The 23,088-nt window shown below is 46.9% G+C and overlaps 1 protein-coding gene across 6 annotated transcripts in view; it reads left to right on the top strand.

The window, feature by feature from the left end:
- Window positions 1–4,585: 4,585 nt before the first annotated feature.
- The window catches only part of Fat1 (FAT atypical cadherin 1), a 120,881-nt gene continuing 102,378 nt past the window's right edge, over window positions 4,586–23,088 (top strand). For 5 of the 6 annotated variants that reach the window (XR_005972364.1, XM_041632275.1, XM_041632273.1 and 2 more), the window contains exons 1-2: window positions 7,266–7,384; window positions 19,455–22,737. Coding sequence is in view for 5 of the 6 variants with exons in the window: in XM_041632275.1 (XP_041488209.1) it covers window positions 19,473–22,737 (3,265 nt within the window). In the remaining variant the exon portion in view is untranslated. Of the gene's footprint in view, window positions 4,662–7,265; window positions 7,385–19,454; window positions 22,738–23,088 lie in introns of those variants that run through there. The other variant, XM_041632272.1, reaches the window with a different exon arrangement.

Below are 23,088 nucleotides of genomic sequence, written 5' to 3'. Positions count from 1 at the left end.
TAGCGCAAGGTTCCAGGACATTGCCATAGATCATGACATGGCAGAACAAGTCAGTCCATTCTGAGGAATAGAGCCCTTGAGCCTGTTCCTGGTGTCAGCACAGACAGAGTAAAGTCAGAACCATGGGCTGGGCTATGATCCTCAAAGGGCTGCCCCTAGTGGCTTGCTGCCTTTAGCCAGGTCGTATCTAATACATTTTCCACAGCTTCCCCAAACAGCACCACCAGCCATAAGAGAAGAACTTAAAACAGGAGCCCGTGAGAGCACTTTAGACTCTAACCGGAAAAGACTTTGTAAGAATTAATGAGAATATGTGTGTTCTCATAATATCTCATATTATGTGTGTGTATCTTGAACACAATCATAGTACAACTGGTGTAGACAGAGACTGCTCATTTGTTTCCCAGTTGCCCAGATCTGAATAATCACACAGAAACTATATTAATTACTATACTAGTTGGCCTATTAGCTCAGGCTTTTTATTAACTAACTCTTACATCTTAAATTAGCCCATTTCTGTTATTCTGTGTAACACCACAAGGCTGTGATTTACTGGTAAAGTTCCAGCATCTGTCTCCTTCAGCAGCTACATGGCCTCTGTCTGACTCCACCTACTCTCTCTCTGTATCTCTGTTCAGATTTCCCGCTTGGCTTTACTCTGCTAAGCCATTGGTCGAAACCAATTGGTTATTCATCAACCAATAAAAGCAACACATATACAGAAGGACATCCCACATCAAACCCGCTCTGGAGTAAATACGTGTGACTATTTATTGTGGATCCTGTAAAGCTTGGGAGCTGACCTGGGAGTGGCATGGTGAATTTCAGGAAAATAATGCACTGTAACAATTGTAACTCTTTATTGCTATCTCTCACAACTAAGAGCTAGATTTGCTGTTGTTGTAATCATAATCATTTTGGAGACCTTAATGGGGTAAATTCTGTGAAATGATATAAATTTAGACTTTTGACTGTCAAAGGCAAATTCCACCCTAGGTTTTCCGACGTCAAGCCTAATTCTCCCTTTGTTACTTCTACTGAGAATTTAAACAGTTTCTAGATTTTTCTTGTCCCCACTTAACAAGGTACACTTGGAAACGTTCAGTACCTGAGCTATGCATGACAATGGTTCTATTTTTTTTTTTTTTGCAAAGCTCTATTCCCATACTACTTGGAGGATAATAAGCTTATATTTTTGAAGGGACAGCAGCAATCCACAACTCCCCAGTTTCATTATGTGTTTTCCAATGAACCAAAGATATATTCTGTACTTTTTAAAAACAAAATACCCAGCAACAATTGATTGGCAATGCCTCCACGTATTTTCCTGACGGAATGGTTATGGCATCCAAAATGTCACCATTCGGATGAAAGGCTAGCACTAAGATAGAATTTTAAGAAAGCCCTCATTACTCTGAATTGAGAGGGGAGGGGAAATACTAACAAGTCTATAGGTAACCACAGCTGGATCTCACCAGGCTGAGCAGTTAGTTGTGTGGCCCAAGGTCCCAAAGTAGAGCTGGATTTGAAAGCAAAGGATCACACTTTGTTTGAGGACTTGGAGAGATGCTTCCTGCCATCTCCAGATTTGGGGGATGGGGGACTACAACTACGAGGACAATGACTACAAAGAGACCTAAATGCAGCAGAGAGGGACCAGAGGGTGGGATGCTAGAAGCCAGTCAGACTTATGGGGAAGCATTTGGCTCTAAGGCAATTCCTAAAAATGACTTAGAACGCTGCCTTGTTTAAATTACTTTTCCCCCTTGTATTATGTACTGAGCGAAGACATAAAGCAGCTAAAAGGCTATGTGAGTATTTCTTAATCACTTAAACACACCTTGCCTACTAGGACTTGAATCTTACATAATTTCACTTAGCATGTTGTTGGTACTCGAGAAATGTCCTCTCATGACTCTCCCCCACTCCGTATACTTCAGAAGTGACTCACTACTGGAGTGGGAGCTTCCGATCTATTGCTTGATGTAGCATTTAAAGCACAGGAAAAAAAAGTTTTAAAGATATATAACAAGGTATTTCTAGTAGCACTCTCTCTCGTAATCAAGATACTGTTAAATTTATTTTTGCCTTGAACAGTAGCCACTAGTCAAATGTAGGGTACTGAGTATGTGATAGGCACTTGGAAAGACTAAGGAAATGAATACTAATTTAATTCATTTAAATCAAAGTAGCCACAGATTCCGAGTCTATGTCTCCTACATTGGTCAGGCCAAAGGGTTTTGTTCAAAGTGTCCAGTCCTCACTTTAAAAAGGAGTTATTTTGCCGGGCGATGGTGGCGCACGCCTTTAATCCCAGCACTTGGGAGGCAGAGGCAGGCGGATCTCTGTGAGTTCGAGACCAGCCTGGTCTACAGAGCTAGTTCCAGGACAGGCTCCAAAGCCACAGAGAAACCCTGTCTCAAAAAACCAAAAAAAAAAAAAAAAAAGAGCTATTTTAAAGAACGAGTACTATGAACAAAATGTACATTTCCCTATGTTCCTTTAAAATTGAAATACCTTGGCTTGCCTAAGCAACTCTAGACACTAACTAGTATACGAAAGCCAAATTGACTCGCGGGAGTGACAGTGCTTCGGGAGAATTCGCATAATTTGAGGACTTGTAATAAATAGGTGGTCAATTTCTAACAGCAACTGCGGACCTAAAAGGAGTGTTGAGCATGCGTAGTTGCCATAGTGAAGTATAAAAGTGGGCTGGGCATTGACAGGCTAGCTTGACAAAACAGTTTTCCCTTGGATTGCTTCTTCCCTCTGCGCAGGAATCTGGCACTTTCCGGCTGCCCCAGGGTATGCAGGGGACGCTAAGGTTCTTTCCCCAATCCTCCCGCCCCCGGCCCCTCCAGCCTTCTAAAGCCTTCCCAGTCCTTACAAGAAACCCCAAACTGCAATGGAAAATATGGGGCTCGGGAGGACAAGTGAAGCGATAGGAACTCCCTTTTAGGTGTTCCCTAGACACTTTCTAAGATGCTCAGTAAAAGCTTGTTGTCTGCACCAATGGGTTGTTACCCGTGTGGCAAAAAGATGAGACCCAGCAAGGTTTGCTTTTAATGTACAGTTTTTATCATGTGAAGCAGACATTGGTCCCATACTTCAGGTGGGGGAGTTCCCTGGAGCATGGAGCAGCCCTCACGCGCGCGCGCGCGCGCACGCACGCACACACACACACCATTTTGCCTTTTCATCTCTTTCCTTACTGACACCCCTAGCTTGTTTGCTCTTAACCTCTCAAATCTCCACAGACCAATAAATTCACGCAAATGGAGGAAAACTATGTTGTAGAATCTGCCTCCAGTTCCCGCCCCCTTTTTCAGGCTCTTTAAAATTTAACAACAATCTTTTGGGGGAGTGTCAATTTACATAAACGGCTCCCTTAGAATTTCATGCTGTTCAGAAGATGCATTTGGGTACTTTAGTTGCATTAAAAAAAATCCCATAGCAGATATTTTCCCGGAGCCTGGACGCTTATATAAAAGCGACGCGTTCATCTTTTAAGTGAGCTTCAACAGGGTTTGCATTTTTATAAATCTGTGTCGTTTGGAGGTGTAGACGATTGACTTGTTTATTAGCCACTATCACTACAGATCACTTGTAAGACACGTTAAAAATTGGCTCCGCCCCCGTCCTCTTCCCCCACTACTCCTCGAAATCTATGATTCAGACGAGGTCTAAAGACAGGAGCATTTGGAAAGGATTTGGAGATTAAAAATACGACGCTGTGATTTTTCAATACAAAGACCACAGCCAGCCAGCCATAGACAACAAGAACTATTTAAAATAATCACATCTCCAGAAGTTGCAGGACGACAAAGTCCGAGTCGTCCAATAAGCCGGTAGAGACTAATCGCGCTTCCGCCCTGCAAAAACCCAGGCAGGCGACACGTTGCGACGAGTTTCAGCTGCAGAAGAGGAAGAGCATCACCTGCAGTCCGAGGCGTGGGAAACGCTGCCCAACTGGGTTTGGAAGCACCGGAGGTAAGCGCAACTGGGGACCCTGGTGGCCTGATCCGGTGCTGAGTGCGAGATAGCCTGTGCTCGGCTGAGCGCCAAGACTCGGCGGGGAGAAGAGTGGCGGATATTTCATCGTGGGGACGGCTGGGGCCAGGGAGATGACTGCGGCGGGGGAGCCGGCTGCAGCCAGGGCGTCCGAAGCTGCAACTGGCTGGGAGGCCCACTGAAGCCGGAGAACCCCTTCAGCACCCGGGAGTCGGGGGCGAGGCGGAGCCTTGACGTCACCTCCCCTCCCCCAGCCGCTCCTGGAAGGAGGAGTGGGGGAAAAAGAGGCAGAGATCCGCCGCAGTTGCCGGCCGTAACTCCTCTACTCGGCAGCTGGCTGCCTGGACATGTCCTGACAAACTTGGCTTCTCATCGAAGACCTTCACTTCTCTCTCCAGACCTCGTGCGCTCTTTCTCTCTCTCCACCTCTTTTGGTGCTCAAACTTTCCCCGGGTCGGAAGCCACTGGAAATGCGACCACCTGAGTCCCGACTGCACTGGAGGATCACACTCTGGTTGGGGATATGCTGAAGATTCTAGGGAGGCAAACTTGGTACTTCGAGCCCGGCTCCTAACAAAAATCCGATCAGCGTGGGATATACCCAACTGCCGGGGACTGTAAGGAAGAGCACCGAGGACCGGGCTACTGTGGTGAGTTCTTTGTTCAGTGCATGCCTTGTAGAATTTAAGTTTAAACGTAAATGAAATAACGTGGGGGATATTTCATTGTAAGCGAGTGGCGGAATTCATGTGAATCTCGTCGGGTCTGCGCTTAGGGAACTGGACTCCCTTTATGGGGCGCGGGAATGAAAGACAAGCATGCGCAGATTTTGGAATTCACAAAATACACACAGAGCGCTGTTCAAAAGAACTTGAGAAGCGAAGCCGTTTGTGCATTATTTTCAGTGTAACTTGTTATAGAAATGGTGCCCAGGGAGGGCGCGTTGGGGACTGGGTGATCTGCAGTGGCGCAGCGCCCTCTAGTCCGAGCACCGGGCAAGGCGCGCTCCCAGCTCCTAGCTCAGTGCAGACCTCGAACTTGGACCTGCTGGGCACACTAACGACGTGGACCAGACAGAGCTCGGTCGCTTCCATCACAGCCTTCATTTACACCGGTCCACACTTAATGCATTAACAAAAATCAGCTTGCGTGGACTGAGTGCAGAAGCCATGCTGAGGGGAAAAGGTTTTTAGGGGGAATAGTTCCCCCTTCCACCTAATTTCCACGAGGCTCTAGGGACAGGGTCACGGAGGATGGACCATTTAAAGGATGTTCGTGGAACTTGAACTACACTTCTCTTCAAGTGAAGGCAATTCGCTCGTAGCTAAAAAGGTATCTCCATTTGGTTTCGTTGGTGGCTGAAGGATTAGCAAAATGTGGCAGCTTAGCAGACTGACTGCATCTTTGCCTCTCAGTGGTTCCTATAGAGACCGAGTGCAACTTCTTCTAGGCAGTAAGGTTTATCAGTTAGCCTGGATAGTGAGTATTCTTAAGATATTTCAGCCCTACTAAGCACTAATTAAATATTCATATATGTTTGAATATTTTTTAAATCAGGAATTCCTTTGTGCCACTTAGAAAATCCAGCGATTTAATGTTACCGAATAGTGTGTTTTTATACTTTTTATTGTCCTTTTCCTCTCCTAGCATGACTACCCCAGGCCCTCTCACATCCCCTCCCCCAACGGCTGGCTTTCTTGTGTGGTTTTGTTGAGAGTTAAAATTCCGTCAGGGTCGCAAACCGGTTGAGCTTGGAGATCAGGTCGTTCTCTTTCGCGGCGTTCCGGGTATGGAACTGTGACCGTCACTGCGCGAGCGCTTTGCGCAATTGGTAGCCGCGGCCAGAGTCTTTGGGTTATGATGAGGCTCGTTTTTGCTGGGTGTTGTGAATTTGTGTGTGTTCCAAACAGTGAGCAGGGAATGGAGAGCTACAAATCAGCACACTCATTCTGCAGGCACTACTTTTTCTTCCTAAGCGTAACCTGCCAGGCATTGTTATTATCTTTATTTTTAGTCACCTTCCTTTAAGGTGGCTTAAGTGACTTTCACTCTGAGCCAAAGAAATGCTCTCTTAACTAGTCTCACTAGCCCCCGGCTGCAGTGCAGTTCTCCCGGCTGTCCCTTCCGCCTGCTCCTAGGGAAATCTGATCTCTTCGTCGTCGCGGCGTTAAAATGTTAGAGCCCCACAAACTTTCCGAGGTCAAGTCTCTTCTCTGGGCTGTGTCCAAAGCGAGACTGGCTGGCTTCGACTGACTCCCGATTGCGCTTTCAGCTGGTACCTGGAGCACTGCCCACGCAGTGGATGGACTTGCAGCCCTGGGATGCTCTGGCTGGGCACTCGGGCGCCAGAGGGAGTTCTGCAAGTAGGGTGCCTGTTAGCCGGGGATCTCTCATTCTCACTGGAGAACTTGTAGCCGTGGGGCCGGGATCTAGGACTGCGGGATTCTTGGTGTGGAATAAAGCGCTGAGAATGCGCCCAGGGAGGCTCAGCTGCTTTTAGTCCTACAGACCCGGGGATTGGGGGGCGTCTGTCCCGGAGGCCAGCGTTGGGGTTCACTGCCACAGTCCGGGAGGGTCTGAGGTCTAACCAAATCTGCACTAACAGGTCTCGGGAAAACTTGTGCACCCCTGCCTCCACCCCCATCTCCGGTCTTAATGTGGATTTCAGGAGGAAGTAAATTCCGACCTAACTGCATTCCTTTCCAGACCCTCAGTAGTTTTTCACCCTGGTGGTTGCAGACTCGGAGCGAGGCTTTCAAATGCCGATTCGGGGATTTCCTGGAGGTTGGGAAAAGTCTAAAGAGAGGCTTGGCGGCGGCTGGGTGGGGAGGTGTCCCTTACCCCGTAGGTGACTTCTTCTCCCCCTTTACTGTCGTTTTTTTTTTTTTGGGGGGGGGGAGATAAGCAAATGTTTCCCCTTTCCTAGCAGAGAGCATCCAATAAAATTCCGCGCAGCAGTAACAGGCGCAGCAGCCAGCTCGAAATTCTAGAACAGTCCCCAGACTGCCCCTCCCGCAGTACTACAAGCTCCTCGAGGGCGCTCGCCTCGGTGCACGCCGATCGTGGTAGTCCCCGGGCGCTTCTGTCCAGGGGCGGGGCGGGTCTCGAGCTGCGCGCACCGAATCCCGAAGTCTCGGGGCTGGAGAAACGAGAGCCGGCGCTGGCAGGCGTGGCCGCGGGCGGAGGGATACACACCGCGGGGCGCTGGGCGCGCGGACCAGACTGGACGCGGCGGGGCTTGGACGGCCGACGGCGCCATGCGGACGTGCGAGTCCAGTGCGGCTCCCGGCACAGCGGTCTACCGCCGCCGGGCGCGCTGAGCACCCGGGCCGTGCGCCCCACCGCACCGCGGCTACTTGGAGCCAACTTTGCAGTAAGTTTGCTGCGGGTGGAGTGGAGCCCGGGGCCCGGGTTAGTGTCCTCCCACCCACGCTTCCCCGGCTGCACTGTGGCGGGGGCTGGAGCTCGTCTCCTTGCCCCACTCTCAGAGTTGAGTGACCGATCGCGGCTCCGGGATGCGGGGGCGGAGGGGTGGAGGGACCGGAGGGACGTGCGGGGAATGGTGATTGCGGAGTCGGGGGACGGGCGCCGCGGTTCCGGGACCAGCGCGGTACTCACGCAGCGCCGGTCTGTCTGACCCGGGAGCTCGAGTGCTCGCTCCTGGTTCGACTCCCGTCTGCCTCGGCTTTGGAGTTTTTCCCCAAGTACTGAGATGAAAGCAGAGCCGGTTACTTGAGCGTGGGATCCTCGAAATGGAGCCACAGAGTTTCTTAGATGTTCTGTGCTCGGAGGAGTGCAACGCCGAGGTTGAATGCGGCTCCTTTGCTAGGCTAAGCCGCAGGGAATTGTGTGGCCGGGCAGTTGTCTGTTCTCTGGAAGATAAACTTATGAGCTCTTTATTAAAGAGAGGGTCTGCCTCATAGTCCTCACCTTGCTTTATATTAGGCAGCTAACTTTTGGTTGTCTTGTAAGACTCCCACCCCCTACTGATGGGAATTGCAGGACCTTGGAAACAAGGAGACAATTGTGTGCTATAGCAAAGTAAATTCGCAAATATTTTCTGTGTAGTTAATTTTTTTTTATGTGCCTGCTCTATGGTTTCATTAAGTGGCTTTTGTTAAGCAACTCCCGAGTGCCTGGAAGATTTTTTTTTTAACTGGGAATTTGCATAGAAAATTACAGTCAGAAAAGGTTAAAGGCTTGTACTTAACTTTGCAAAAGTTGATTTCTGCTGCTTCGTGTAGTCTATATTTAATAGTTTAAAAACATTTTTATGTGCTAATACTAAGGAATGGTGATGTTTCACACATCAGTCTGAGAGTGTTAGCCATGTTATTCAACCACATGTCCACGTACTCCCAGGTTCATTCTAGGTTATTGGGCTTTGTGTCTTGGGAATGACTGTTCTGATCTAGCAGTGAGAACTTGCCCTCTCTCCTTTTTCAATATTTTATTTTAAGATAGATACTTAAAACATGATTTTTTTTAAAAAAGTGCAATTCCCAGTTTTGACTAAAGTAGTATTTTACAAGCTTAGTGTAAGTTTTATTTAGAAGTTTGCCTTTGTGTGCCCATTTTTTGAAAAATTAACATCTTAAATGAGCCAGGGTCCCCCCCCCTTTAATCCCTACTGTGAAAGGAAGTAAGGTTATTAGGGGGCCTTCATAAAGTCATTTGGGCCACCTGTGAATTCATTTTTGAGGGTAAGAAGCCTCTAGACGTGACTTTATTGGGTTCATGGCATGTATCAGTAGACTGGTGGGTTACATTCATGCTAAAGAGGTGTGTTCAAAGCAGTAAGGCTTTCATCTGAATGGCTCTGCCTTCCGAGCATACATCTTCAGATTGAGCTCTTGAGCCACCAATCTGGAGAAGCAATTTCCGTCTGTGTTAGAAGTGGAAGGGACCCAGGGGCCCCTCTACTTAATGCTCTTAGGACATTTTCCTGGACTGCTTGTTTCCACCCAGGTCTGGCTGATTTTACAGAGACTCCAAACCAAATCAAGTTGGTACACTGTTGCCTCATATGCTGCCTAGGCGGCCGATTTGTACCCTGAAGGACCTTCATTCTAATCTTCATGCCTGGGAATTTACAGCCTGGAAGTATTCTCCTGAGCAGATTGTGTGGAAGATGAAACCAAGGACTGTCTTGGAATCTCACTTAATTGTGTAATTGCAGGTGTTTGTCCCTAGACCCTGGCAAGGTGTTTTCAAGCAATATGATATACATCATTTAAGATTCAAAACTGCTATTTCTCAAGAGGAGAAATAACAATAATTTAAAATATAAAATTTACTTTTATGGGTGTGTCGCCTGTTTGTATGCCCTGTGCCGTGTGTGTGCCTGGTTCCCTCAGAGGCTAGAAGGAATCCTCTGGAAATGGAGTTATAGATGGTAGTGAATTCACACATGGGTGCTGGGAATCGAACCTGGGTCCTTGGAGAAGACCAGCCCAATGCCCTAAACCGCTGAGCCATCTCTAACCCTTTCCCGCAGTTTTAAAAAAAGATCACCTTTTCCATTTAAATGCTTGTCAGATTCTTGCTTAATTCCAAGAGATCATTGTATATGTGAAGGTAAACACATTGATTGCTTACATATTTTGTATAAGCTCCTTGGGAATTCAGTCATCATTTATTTTTGTATTTCATAGAATGTTAAAGCATAGGGTTTTGTGACAAAGTTGCTCTGAGACACTGATGTGGTATCAACTCTAGCCAGTTCTGAAAGGTTTTGAAGTGGTGGTGACATCATTTTAGGCCGGGTAGAGCCACATAAAGGCCCACCATCTGCAATGCTGTTGCTGGCCCAGTGGCCTTGCCTGAATTTTCTGTTTAGGGGAACAGAAACTTTCTTACAGCACCCCTCTGTATATCCTCGCCACTGTTTAATCTTACCTTCTCTTCTCCATTCCTAGTCCTTTATCCATCTGTCCAGCAACTGTGGGTCTTCTTTGCAAACATTGGGACTTAGGCTCAGTGCTCATTGGTGAACAAGTCAGATTCCCAGCCCATAAAGAGCTGAAGTTCAGAGAGGGAGAAGTGTAGGAAATGCTCTGTTAGAATCAAAATAGTACATCACCACACTTGAACAAGATGGAGCACCTGGAGGAGGTAGGTTAGAACGAGTTCCTCACAACAGGGTGTGTGTGTGTGTGTGTGTGTGTGATGGCAGGATACCAGGGCAAGGGAATGACAGTGGAAAATAGTATGTGGATTGTATGGCTTGATTGTGGCTTGCTGACTGGAGAGAAATGAGACCACAGCTGTGAGAAAGCGAAACCCCTGGATCTGCTTCCGGTGTAGCTTCACTGGACTTGGCCACGGTCCTCTCTTGGCCAGGGTGGCACACAGAACAATAAATGGTGGTGGTGGAAGTTGGCTTGTGAAGACTGGAGGGTAGTTTTTATAGGGCAAAGGTTAAGGACAAGGAAACAAGGAAATATTGCAGAGACAGGTGAAGCCACCAAACTGTATTAGAAGAGTTTCATTCGCATCGTCTTTCAGGTGGGAGGAGGTGTAGCTGTTGTGTTAGATCAGAGTCCTCAGACTCTGGTTGGGAGTCCTGGGCCCAAGACAGCTTGGCTGGATACAAGCTTGTGGGAAAGTGCCCCTTTAGTTTGAAGTAAGTGATACTGTGGTTGTATTAGAAAAGTAGGCAGATTTCAGATTTATCAGAGTTCGTTGTAAAAACCTCACGGGAATCTACCAAGTCAGAAGGCGCAGTGGTAGTGAGTGCTTGCTTCTCTTGCAGAGGACCTGAGTTCTGTTCCCAGCACCCACATTGGTGGCTTGCAACAGCTTATATATAACATAGCTGTTGGAGATGGAAGGTCTCCCACGCAATACTCCCTCACAGATACATGTCCACACAGTTTGAGATAAAGTACATCTTAAAGAGAAGAATAAACTGAGCTAGCAGGCAGAGGAAGGGATGGTAAATCTTATTCAATTGAGGGTGAATATCAGAAAGACGTTAGAGTAGGCTCAATGGGATGGGGTGAGAAAACAGTATTTCTTGTGTGTGTGTGTGTGTGTGTGTGTGTGTGTGTGTGGTTTTTCGAGACAGGGTTTCTCTGTGGCTTTGGAGCCTGTTCTGTAAATAGCTCTTGTAGACCAGGCTGGCCTCGAACTCAACAGAGATCCGCCTGCCTCTGCCTCCCGAGTGCTGGGATTAAAGGCGTGCGCCACCACTGCCTGACTGAAAACAGTATTTCTAACATAGTTAAAATACCAAGTCTGAATAAGTACATGTATGAACCAGGTGGTATGGCACAGGAGTGTGTGTGTGGGGGGGGGAAGCAATTCTGAGAAATTGAAACAAAAATTGACACATCCTCTCAGTAACATTTTTATAAATGGAGATTTGACAGTTTTATAAATGGAGATTTGACAGCGGTAAAAGGCCATCTAAACTCTGAACTTGAGGGGCAAAGGGGCAAGAAGGGATGGGGGAGTGTGTCAGCAGGCTGTCAAGACTGTATTTCAGCTCCCCAACTTCACTCAGTTGGTTAATGCCAAGAGCGGGTGGCTAGATTTCAGTTTTATGACTTCTGGTCCCTTCCTTTGAGTTTGATTTCTTTGCTTGCAGATTTGAGCGAGGCAGGGGGAAATCAAGACTCTGCACTAGAACATAGGAAAGTACACTGGGCAAGGTGCTACTTTGTAGTGGGAAACCAGTGGCAAGATAGTCTCGCTTAGAGCAGACGGCACTTGGGGAAGACTGTTCTCTAGGGACGGGACAGGCCCGACTGAGCTGTGGGGTGTTTCTGTTGGACCCTCTGAGGAAGAGGTCTTTAAGGCGGCAGTGTATGTAGGGAGATGGGCTGGAAGGTTATGTTTGTCTTACTGTCCTCTCGTGTGAGTAAGGTACAGAGCATCAGTCGAGAATTGGGAAAGTGCACTGCCTTTTTGGTTCTTGTTTTTTTATGTGTTGTGGATTGCTTTTTTGTTTTAGGCCCGTGGACAATGGGAAGGACGCAGGGTATTGCTTAGGGAGGTGAGTGGCATGAAGCATGACGTATGTATGTATGTATGTATGTATGTGGGTTTGTGTATGCATGTGTATATAAAACATCTGGGAAGGTAAACACAGAAGGTCACTTGCCTTGACATTAGCTTGTGGTGCCCGAAGAAGCCATGTGTTGCCAGGAAGGCCGTGAAGGATTTCTGTAAGGCATTTGAGGATAGCTGTGGTTTGGTGGGGGAGGGGGAGGAGGAAATGTGAAAATACGTCAAAGAAGTGCTGAGAATGCACTTTTGATTGAGATCTCTGCCAATATAAAAGAAAAATAAGGGTGTTAACTAAAAGGAAACACAGGGTTGAGAGCCGTTTAGTTTTAAGCAGGGAGAAACCAGTGTTTATGGGCTCAGCGGAAGATTGCTGGGGGTTGGAGTTGCTGAGGGCTGAGCCCTAGAGCTGTGGAAGATGCAGCGGTTTATGGGAAAAGAGGATGGGGCTCCCCCATTCTCCCCGGAGAGGAAGGAAGGTGAGGGGCCCTCGCCCTGACTTTACTCTCCGTGGAGCGTCCCCCTTCCCGACCTGCCATTTAGCGAGGTGCCCATACATGCACCTGAGCGCACAGGGAGCATAATTTGGCTCTTACCGAGGCTGTGCTAATTTGGGAGTGGAAGAAGTAGCCATGGTAATTGCCGCTTACTGTTCCACAGCATCCTGTAAATTATTTCTGTCTGCAGAGAGAAGCACATTAGGTGATAGGGAGTTAAAATCACAGGAGGCGAACAGCCTGTTTCTGTGGGCAAAGTTTGTCCTGGAACGTGGGTGTGACAGGCAGAGCAGGAGCAGCATCAGCGTGGATGGCCGCAGTCAAGAAGAGGGGGAATCCGCAGATGCCGTGTCAGCCGAGACGCCATGCCCCCGTACCTGCTGTCTTGACTTATGTCAGCCAGAAAAGCCGACTTCATAGTTCTAATAGCCTTGTTCCCACAGATTCATGTACATAGTAAATTATATTTTAGGTACAGGTCATCAAAAACCGTGTTTGCCTTTCTTAGAGTCAGAACACATTTAACTTTTACTTTGGGAACCAGTGAAATAGCCCAGTGGAGGTGTATATTTATAAAATAGCCTGACGTCCTTGAGGTTGATTCCTAGCCCACGTGGTAGAAGGAGAGAACTTAAACCCTACACTTATCCGCTGACTTCCATGTACATCCTGTCACGTGCACTTAGCGCACCCACGCACGCACGCACTCAGGCATGCGCACTTGAGCAGTCCCGCAAATGAAAACTATACTTTTTTGTTTGTTTGTTTGTTTGTTTGGAACAGGCAAACTAGGGGAACGCTGGTTTTCCATTCTGAGGAGCGTGGCCGTTCTGCACTGTGTGTGCCAGGCCTGTTCTCAGATTGGAATCCGTTGCTGATACTTTCAAAGTAATATTTAAAAGTCCTGCTGGAGTAGTCATCCTGTTTGCCTCTTGGATTGAAACGAAGAACATAGAAAGTTACCAGAAATAATTACTTAATAAAAACCAAGCTGGAAGCTGCCTGTCTAGTTCTAGGTCCCCTCCCCCTTTACTGAAAATTCTGTGAACATGGGTTAAAAAAACAAAGCAAAACTGATGTGTACTCAGAAAACAGATTCTGCTTGTGAGTTCTTCGTTGTTAGAACAGAAGCCCTTAGCTGGGCAGTGGTGGTGCACGCTTTTGATCCCAGCACTCTGGAGGCTGAGGCGGGTCGATCGCTGTGAGTTCGAGACCAGCCTGATCTACAGAGCGAGTTCTGGATAGACTCCAAAGCTACAGAGAAACCCTGTCTCGAAAAACCAGAAAACAAACAAACAAACAAAACAGAAACAAAAAAGAAACCCTTAAGATTACTGTCCTGCTTAATTTATTAGAAAAGTGAACTTTAGTGCCTTTTATCTCCCCAATGTAAATATTTCTGGAAACCACCAATCGTTATAACGGGGTGACCGTCTTCTAGTGTGAGGGGAAGATACCTTTTCACTTCTAAATAATCTTACAGATCGTTAAATATTTTATCTATTGCACAGTAGTCTTTTAAAAAGTTCAATATTGTCTTCCTACTACATAGAGGATAAAAATGGCCAGTTAGTGTGTGTGAGGACGGTTACCTCTCTCTAAGGCATGGTGCTGAACAGGACTCACGAGTTTGAGGTGTTGCCATGTCTCTGAAACATGGGAATTGCTTATAAAATCTTAAACTTTTTGGTGAAAACAGGAGAGTCAGAAAAAGTTCCTCTTTTTAGGAGATACGGTTAATCCTACAGAAATTAGTAGTTATGGTCTCTGCACGGACGCTGTGTGCTGTTCATGAAGAAGATGCATTCACAGCTCTTGGGACGTTTTACATGAAGATATATGAGGATAGTTTAATTTTACTAGAAAAGTTATTTTTTTTTCATGTACATGTATGAGTTTTAGAACTCTATACTAAAGATGTTTACGGGGACCACAGGCTCCTTTTCTTGAAAGCTGAGCTTAGTACACATTCTTTTCTCCTTTGGTGAACTATAAATTAGGAGTTTCGACTTAATTATGAGTTCATGCCCTGCGACCTCCTTCTAAATATCAAAGGATATCCCTGGGCTCAGATGATTTTTGGAGTTTATTTTTTCTAAGTATGAGACTTAGATAATAACACACTTTTTAGACAGAATGGTGGGTCCTCTTCCTTCCTGTGTAACTGTTCCTCTTGCATAGAGTAACAGTTTGATCGTGAAGCCCAAGGCCGCGGTTCTTTATTAATACGTCTGTAGGATCAATTATATCCTCTAAAAAGTGATTTTTAAAAAAATAATTATGTGATTGTATTTAGTAATTTCACCTAGTTACAGTGGCTTTCTGTGAGCAAATTCAGAGTTTAAAGAAAACAGACCGGTTGTAAATGCTAGTCAGAGTGGTCCAGAAAGTTACTTTGCCTGTGATACATCCTATGGCGTCCCACGAATTTGTTTATGGAGAGAGAAAGAGAGGGGTTTGGGGATCCTGAGAGGATCCGACGGGACAATGTGATTGGCTCACTCCATGGGGAGAGGACAGCTGTAATGTTTATCTGCTGGGATATCTCTTTTGACTGAGAAGTTGGGAGGGAACCCCAGGGCCTCTTTGCGGTGCTGGGAAGGACATCATGGCAGCGGCTGGCATAGGTTGAGTGTGCCCAAGTCTGGATGTTAGGCCTCAAGAGACTGGTGTCTTGTTTCTTGTTTCCCTGTTCCTATTTCTTAGTTTTCCTCACCTACCTCAGGTGCTAATTTGACTCCTTTGCCTTTCCGTCTTCTACTCTGCCTGCCTCTGTCTCCACCAAGGCTCCTTGTTGTCTGGCTTCCAGGCCCTCCCTAGCTTTAAAGGCTGTCCTTATCCTGATGGTTTCTCAGATGAGTGCCTCCAGGCGGGAACCCTCCTACTTAAACCACAGCTGCCTGCTTGAAGGCTTTATTTGCACGGCCATGTGTGTTAGTCACCTGTCTGCTGCTGTGGTGGATATCTGAGGTAATCTACTTGGGCTGAGGAATGGTTCTTGATTTCTGTCCTTGGTCACTTTGGCCCTGTTCTTTGGCCCCCCGAAGGCACAGACATCCTGGTGGGAAGCTGTGGAGAAGGTCTGGTTACCTCAGGGTGACTAGGAAGCAGAGAGGTGGGGTGGGGATGGGGAGAGAGGGAAAGGAGCTGGGGGTCTCAATAGCCCCCTTCAAGGTCTTGCCTTCAGTGACCTACCTCTGTTCTTTTAGACCCCATCATTTGGGGTTCCATCATTTCTCAAGGGTGCCACGGGCTAGCTACCAAGCCTTTGACAAGGCTTTGGGAGAACTCTTCTAAACGGCAGTAGTGGGGACATCTTGTAGTAATCTGAACTCTTGACCCTGTTTCCAGGCCTCCTGTTTTTCCCCTCCCACTCTGCTAGTAACTATGCCGTCTGTCCTCTTTGCTCAGTCCTTTCTGTCTCTCTCCTTCAGTTCACCAGAGAACCTTGCGACAGACGCGGTGTGACCACTCCTCTCCACCTCTGGCATCTGTCGTAATGGTTCAAGCTCCCTGGCTTCTCTCCTGTCTTATTGTAGCAGCCTCGGATTGGGGATACCCTCCCCTCCGCTGTCTTTGTGCCATGCTGCCCACATCTCTCAACACTGATTCCAGAGAGACTCCTTCCGCAGTCAGCGACCACGCGGCCGTGCTCCAGATCCTCCCCCAGTTTCTCATTTTATTAGGAGTAAAATCTAGGGCCATAAAATGTGGTTGAGTAAATATAAAAATGGTAAGAATGGACAAATTAACTTCAGAGAATTCTCAGTTGTAGGCTACATTCTCCACCCGAGGAACTGTGGCTACCTTTTGGTCTCCTTCCAGAGAGGATCATACAGAAAAGTGGGTCAGGGAGAAAACGGACTTGTCTCAGAAGAGGTGGGGACGAGGTCAGTGTCAGCAGCACTGGGAGGTCATGTGTGTCACTTGTATGATGTGTGGAAGATGACACTGGTCCTCTTCATGACAACCCCAATCTAATTATAAAATGTGACCAATTCCAGTGCATGGTGATGCTGGTTCCTTTACCTCCTGCTCTCGTGAGATGCTAGTGCGGAAACTCTGGAAATACTCTCTAAATCTAAGATGATTTCACAGTAAATCTCTTGGTGATTTTTTCCCCCTCCCTGTCTCTGTCGCTGCCCTGCTGGGCTCCAGCCCCAGGGCTCTCTCAGCTGTTTTCCCATTCCACAGTGTCCTAGGGAACCCAGGCGTTACTTCGCAAAAATCTCACTCATGCTAAGCTTGAGAAATACATTTGGAAATGACTTTCCCCAGGCTCGTGTGCAATCTCTTGCTGTGGGCTTCTTCTGAAGCCCTTACCCATCATCCACTGGGCTCTTTTTCTCTTCACGGCCTATTTGTCTTAGCGGGGAGCGCATCATCCATCAAGTGTGGGAAGTTGGGTTCACTTTCACTTGCTCAGCGCTGTCCCTGACTCTCAGGAGGTGGCCATTAAATATTTGTTGATGGACTTGACTTATATAATTAAAAGAGCAAGCAGATGATAAGGAAAATTAAACTAAAAATTAATACAGTACAGGATAAACGAATACATCCCCTTTCTGCTTATTCCTCTTCCCCCCAGATGTTGCTAGTGTGAGTTTTGTCAAGAATTTGTGAGACTCCGTCAAGAATTTTTTCCAGTTTGAAGCATGTTCGTGTACATACACAGTTTTTCTTCCCTCCTTTGGCAAACATGAATGGGATCAGTTAAGTTTTGCTAGTCCATATCTCTACATACCTATCGATATGTTAAATACCACCTTATTTTTGATGGCTATGTAGTGTTTTATTTATACAACTAAGCAAACACTGAAGTGGTTACAGTGGAATCTTGATGTAATTGTTCTTTGTGAAGTAGAGCATACTAGCATTGTCTCCTAAAACATGCTAGCCTCATTTCTGTAGAATATCTTTCTTTTTATAGTCTCTAAAAACACTTTCCTAACATGTACTTTTATATTCCTAGTGTTTGGATTATGACCTCTGCCTTTCTTAATCTTTACGTCCTGGAAGTGCCGGTATTGGGTAGCGTGACCTTGACGCCTGCAGTTGAGCTGAATGGAACTTCTCTTTTTGTCTTGTTAAAATTACTGGGTTGTTTTTAATAAAAGCTCAAGTTCCCTCAAATATTAGAAGTGGTGAGCACATTGAGGTTTTTTTAGAGGTCGTTTTGGGAGAGGCTTTGGTTCTGTTCCGTAGTCCTCATTCCCCTGGAGGTCAGAGATGGGTGTGGTGTCCTGACTTGTCTGCTGAGGAGGAGGTGTGCCGGTTGTACAGCAGGTGAGGGTGCCCGAGGTGAACTCGATTCAGGATCAATTAAGCTGCTAATTGCTTTAGGCATCTCAGTTCTCTCCTTTCCCCCTCTGGTACAATGACGAATGGGGCAAGTTGGCAGAGGCTGAGTTAAGAGACTGTAAATTCATGTTGCCATACTCATTTTGCTGGGCTGTCAGGCCAGCCCTCCAGTCTGCTGTTTCTTTCACCTTAGCTAGCACTTAACAATTTATGCATATTCATTTAAGGGTTACTTTGCAAGGGTGCGTTTCGCTGCTGTGCTGTCGGCGCTGGGAGTTTGTGAAGATGCACTGATTTTTTTTTTCCCCTGGATGAATTTGTTGCCATGGTAAAGAACAGCTGGTCGGGAGAAACTCTGTTCTCTGGGCAGCTCTCAGCCCCTTGAACCTGGCCTACCTTCCCACTTGTTGAAGGCCACCTTTTGTTCAGGCTCCTTCTTGCCCTCCCCAGTCACCCTTTGCCCTTCCGGAAGTTCTGCCTCCTTTCCCCCTGGAGTCGATGCTTGGATGTGTATTCAGAATTCGTCTTTGACTGGGGACCCCTGGGTAACAGGTTGTTCAGGGTTTTGAACAAGGGATATTGGTGGCAGGGATGCTGAAATGGCAATGCTCGGGGTGAGATTTACTTCTTTGCCCTAGGAAGAGCTGTCACCTGTTCAGGTTTTCATATTATGAAGTGACCTTTTACTGTGTGCTCACATTAGTGTTTAGAAATTACTTGGGCACAAATTTGATGGTAGTGATTACTGTAATTCCTTCAAATAGTTTTATAGTACTAAATGAGACAGTAAAGACAGGCTGTAGGGAGTGAACTTAATTATTTTTATGAAGAAATAACTTGAGGATAAAATTTGAAATGAGATTGGAAGGTATCATTATACCGGAGCCTGTAAAAGCACCATTTCGGACTTTTTCTTAGAAGCTTTGCATGTTTGCAATACTGTGTTAGCACAAGTCCATAAGCTTCCCTGGCTTGGTGACACATGCTTGTCATTGTAGCCGTGTGAGATGGAGGCAAGAGGACCAGTCCATCCTCAGCTACATAATGAGTGTGAGGCCAGCTTGGGTGACATGAAACCCTGTTCCAAAGAATCCCCCCCACCCATGAAAATTAGTCCATAAGATTTTAAAAATGTAATTCCTGCTGTGTAAGAGATGATAATAGTACCCATTGCCTGTCTTTTCAAAAACTGATGTTTTTGCTCGCTCTGATGACTTAAGTATAACAATAAAACCCAGGGCTAGAGAGATGGGCCAATGGTTAAGAGCACTGCTCTTGCAGAGGACTTGGATTCTTGGGTTCAAATCCTAACACCCACATAGCAGCTAACAACCATCTGTAACTCTATTTCCAGGGCATCTGACATCCTCTTCTTTAGGCACTGCCTACCTGTGCACAAATAACACACCCCTTCACAAGCTTACACACTTATACACATGGAAGCAATAATAACAAGAAACAGATTGCTGTCAGGCATATTTCTAGACTTGTTAGGGTGTTGATGTTTATACTGGAAAGCATTTACTCATATTCTGTGTAGGTGGGAAATGCTTCCTTACATGTGTAAGGGCTTAACTTTGTAACTTACTCCTGTTTTATTTCCCCAAGTAACACTTCTTACTTCTCCTGTTACAGGTGGCCAAGAATTAAACCATGGGGAGACCCTTGGCCTTGCCTCTGCTTCTGCTCCTCTTCCTCCAGCATTTTGGAGATAGTGATGGAAGCCACAGACTTGAACCGACTTCTCTACAGTTTACACACTTGCAGTACAACGTCACTGTGCACGAAAACTCTGCCGCGAAAACCTACGTTGGCCACCCTAGGAAGATGGGCATCTACATCTCAGATCCCTCGTGGGACATACGGTACAAAATCATCTCAGGGGACAGCGAAAACCTGTTCAAAGCTGAAGAGTACGTTCTTGGAGACTTTTGCTTTCTAAGAATAAGGACCAAAGGAGGAAATACAGCTATCCTGAATCGAGAAGTGAGAGACCACTACACACTGGTAATCAAAGCGGTTGAAAGGAACACCAATGCTGACGCCCGAGCCAAGGTCAGGGTGCAAGTGCTGGATACAAACGACCTACGGCCGCTATTCTCGCCCACCTCTTACAGTGTATCTCTGCCTGAAAACACAGCCATAAGGACCAGTATTGCGAGGGTTAGTGCCACGGATGCGGATATCGGAACCAATGGGGAATTTTACTACAGTTTCAAAGACCGAACCGACATGTTTGCTATCCACCCAACGAGCGGCGTGGTCGTCTTGACTGGCAGGCTCGATTTCCTAGAGACCCGGCTCTATGAGCTGGAGATCCTGGCTGTGGACCGGGGCATGAAATTGTACGGTAGCAGTGGGATCAGCAGCATGGCCAAGCTGACGGTTCATGTGGAACAGGCCAATGAGTGTGCTCCCGCGATAACAGCTGTGACGTTATCGCCCTCTGAGCTGGACAAGGACCCAACATATGCCATTGTCACTGTGGAGGACTGTGATCAGGGTGCCAATGGGGAGATAGCATCTTTAAGCATTGTGGCTGGCGACCTTCTGCAGCAGTTTAAAACAGTGAGGTCTTTCCCAGGGAGTAAAGCATTCAAAGTCAAAGCCATCGGGGGTATCGACTGGGACAGTCATCCTTACGGCTTCAATCTGACACTACAGGCTAAAGACAAAGGGACTCCTCCCCAGTTTTCCCCAGTGAAAGTCATTCATGTCGTTTCTCCACAGTTCAGAGCTGGGCCGGTAAAGTTTGAAATGGATGTCTACAGAGCTGAGATCAGTGAATTCGCTCCTCCACATACACCCGTGGTCCTAATCAAAGCCATCCCTAGCTATTCCCATCTGAGGTATGTCTTTAAAAGTACCCCTGCAAAAACGAAATTCAGTTTAAATCACAACACGGGTCTCATTTCCATTTTGGAACCAATTAGAAGGCAGCATACACCCCACTTTGAACTCGAAGTGACAACAAGTGACAGAAAAGCTTCCACCAAAGTCATGGTGAAAGTCGTGGGCACAAACAGCAACCCCCCTGAGTTTACACAGACCACATACAAAGCCTCCTTCGATGAGAACGCACCCATCGGTACTACTGTGATGAGGGTCAGCGCAGTAGACCCCGATGAGGGCGAGAACGGCTACGTGACCTACAGTATAGCAAACCTGAATCACGTGCCGTTCGTCATTGACCACTTCACCGGTGCTGTGACTACTTCGGAGAACCTCGACTATGAACTGATGCCTCGCGTTTACACGCTAAGGATTCGGGCTTCCGACTGGGGCTTGCCATACCGCCGGGAAGTTGAGGTCCTCGCCACGATGACTCTCAATAACCTGAATGACAACACCCCCTTGTTTGAGAAGATTAACTGTGAAGGGACAATTCCCAGAGACCTAGGCGTCGGGGAGCAGATAACTACCGTTTCTGCTATTGATGCCGACGAGCTTCAGTTGGTGCGCTACCAGATTGAAGCTGGAAATGAGCTGGGTTTGTTTGACTTAAACCCCAGCTCTGGGGTACTGTCATTAAAACACTCGCTCTTGGAAGGCTTGGGCGCGAAGGTTTCTTTTCACAGTTTGAGAATTACAGCTACCGATGGAGAAAATTTTGCCACACCATTGTACATCAACCTAACGGTGGCTGCCAGTCGCAAGCCAGTCAACTTGCGGTGTGAAGAGACCGGCGTTGCCAAAATGCTGGCAGAGAAGCTTCTGCAGGCAAATAAATTACACAGCCAGGAGGAGGCGGAGGATATTTTCTTTGATTCTCATTCTGTCAACGCCCATGCCCCACAGTTCAGGAGTACTCTTCCGACTGGAATTGAGGTAAAGGAGAACCTCCCTGTGGGTGCCAACATAGTTTTCATGAACGCTACTGACCTGGACTCTGGCTTCAATGGAAAGCTTGTCTATGCCATCTCTGGAGGAAATGACGACAGTTGCTTTATTATTGACATGGAAACAGGCATGCTGAAAGTCTTGTCTCCACTTGACCGTGAAGTAACAGACAAATACACCCTGAATATTACAGTGTATGACCTTGGTATACCCCAGAGGGCCGCGTGGCGTCTTCTGGATGTCACGGTTCTGGATGCCAATGATAATCTGCCTGAGTTTTTACAGGAGAGCTACTTCGTCGAAGTGAGCGAAGACAAGGGGATAAATAGCGACATCATCCAGGTGGAAGCCACGGATAAAGATCTGGGCCCCAGTGGACATGTGAGGTACTCCATTCTCACAGACACAGATAAGTTTTCGATCGACAGCGCGACTGGCGTGGTGAAAATCATCCGGCCTTTGGATCGTGAGGTGCAGCCCGTGCATTACTTGAAGATTGAGGCCAGGGACCAAGCCACGGAAGAACCTCGGTTGTTTTCCACCGTGCTTCTGAAAGTGTCCCTAGAGGACGTTAATGACAACCCACCTAAGTTCATTCCACCTAATTACTCTGTGAAAGTTCGAGAAGATTTGCCGGAAGGAACCATAATCATGTGGCTAGAAGCCTATGATCCTGACGTAGGTCAGTCCAGTCAGGTGAGATACAGTCTCCTGGACCACGGAGAAGGCCACTTTGATGTGGATAAACTCAGTGGAGCGGTTAGAATTATCCAGCAGCTGGACTTTGAGAAGAAACAAGTATATAATCTCACCGTAAGGGCCAAAGATAAAGGGAAGCCAGTGTCTCTGTCTTCCACGTGCTACGTGGAAGTTGAGGTCATTGACATGAATGAGAACCTGCACTCGCCAGTGTTTTCCAGCTTCGTGGAGAAGGGCGTCGTGAAAGAAGATGTCCCTATTGGCTCCTCAGTGATGACCGTGTCGGCTCACGATGAGGACACTGGGAGAGATGGAGAGATCCGCTATTCCATTAGAGATGGTTCTGGTGTTGGTGTCTTCAGGATAGATGAAGTAACAGGCAAGTACCATTATCACTTTCGTTGGCTATTCTTCCTCCTATCTCCTCACGTCTCCACTTCATAATTTCTAGTTGGTTTCTGTTAGGGCTCAGCATTGAAGTACATAGATGTGTTTCTGTCCTTTCGAGCCCTGAAGATCTATGAGGAACTGAAGGATTAAATGTACATAAGAGGAGCAAAAGAAAATTGAAATCGTTACCACTGATACTGATCTCTTAAGTTTGTACTCTATTATCAAGATCATCATTGTGATTTTGTAGTAACTTTGATGAGGATTCTGGTTAAGGTGTTACATGGTGTTAGGGTTGCATGCTGGTACAGTAACATCAACACCATTTGGCATGCCATCT

Source organism: Microtus oregoni, unplaced genomic scaffold (assembly GCF_018167655.1).
Source record: "Microtus oregoni isolate MIOR12 unplaced genomic scaffold, Mior012 000041F_ref0000270, whole genome shotgun sequence".
In the NCBI taxonomy this organism is placed as follows: Eukaryota; Metazoa; Chordata; class Mammalia; order Rodentia; family Cricetidae; genus Microtus; species Microtus oregoni.
Note: the sequence above shows the minus strand (reverse complement) of the source record. Positions and strands in the feature narration are given on the sequence as shown.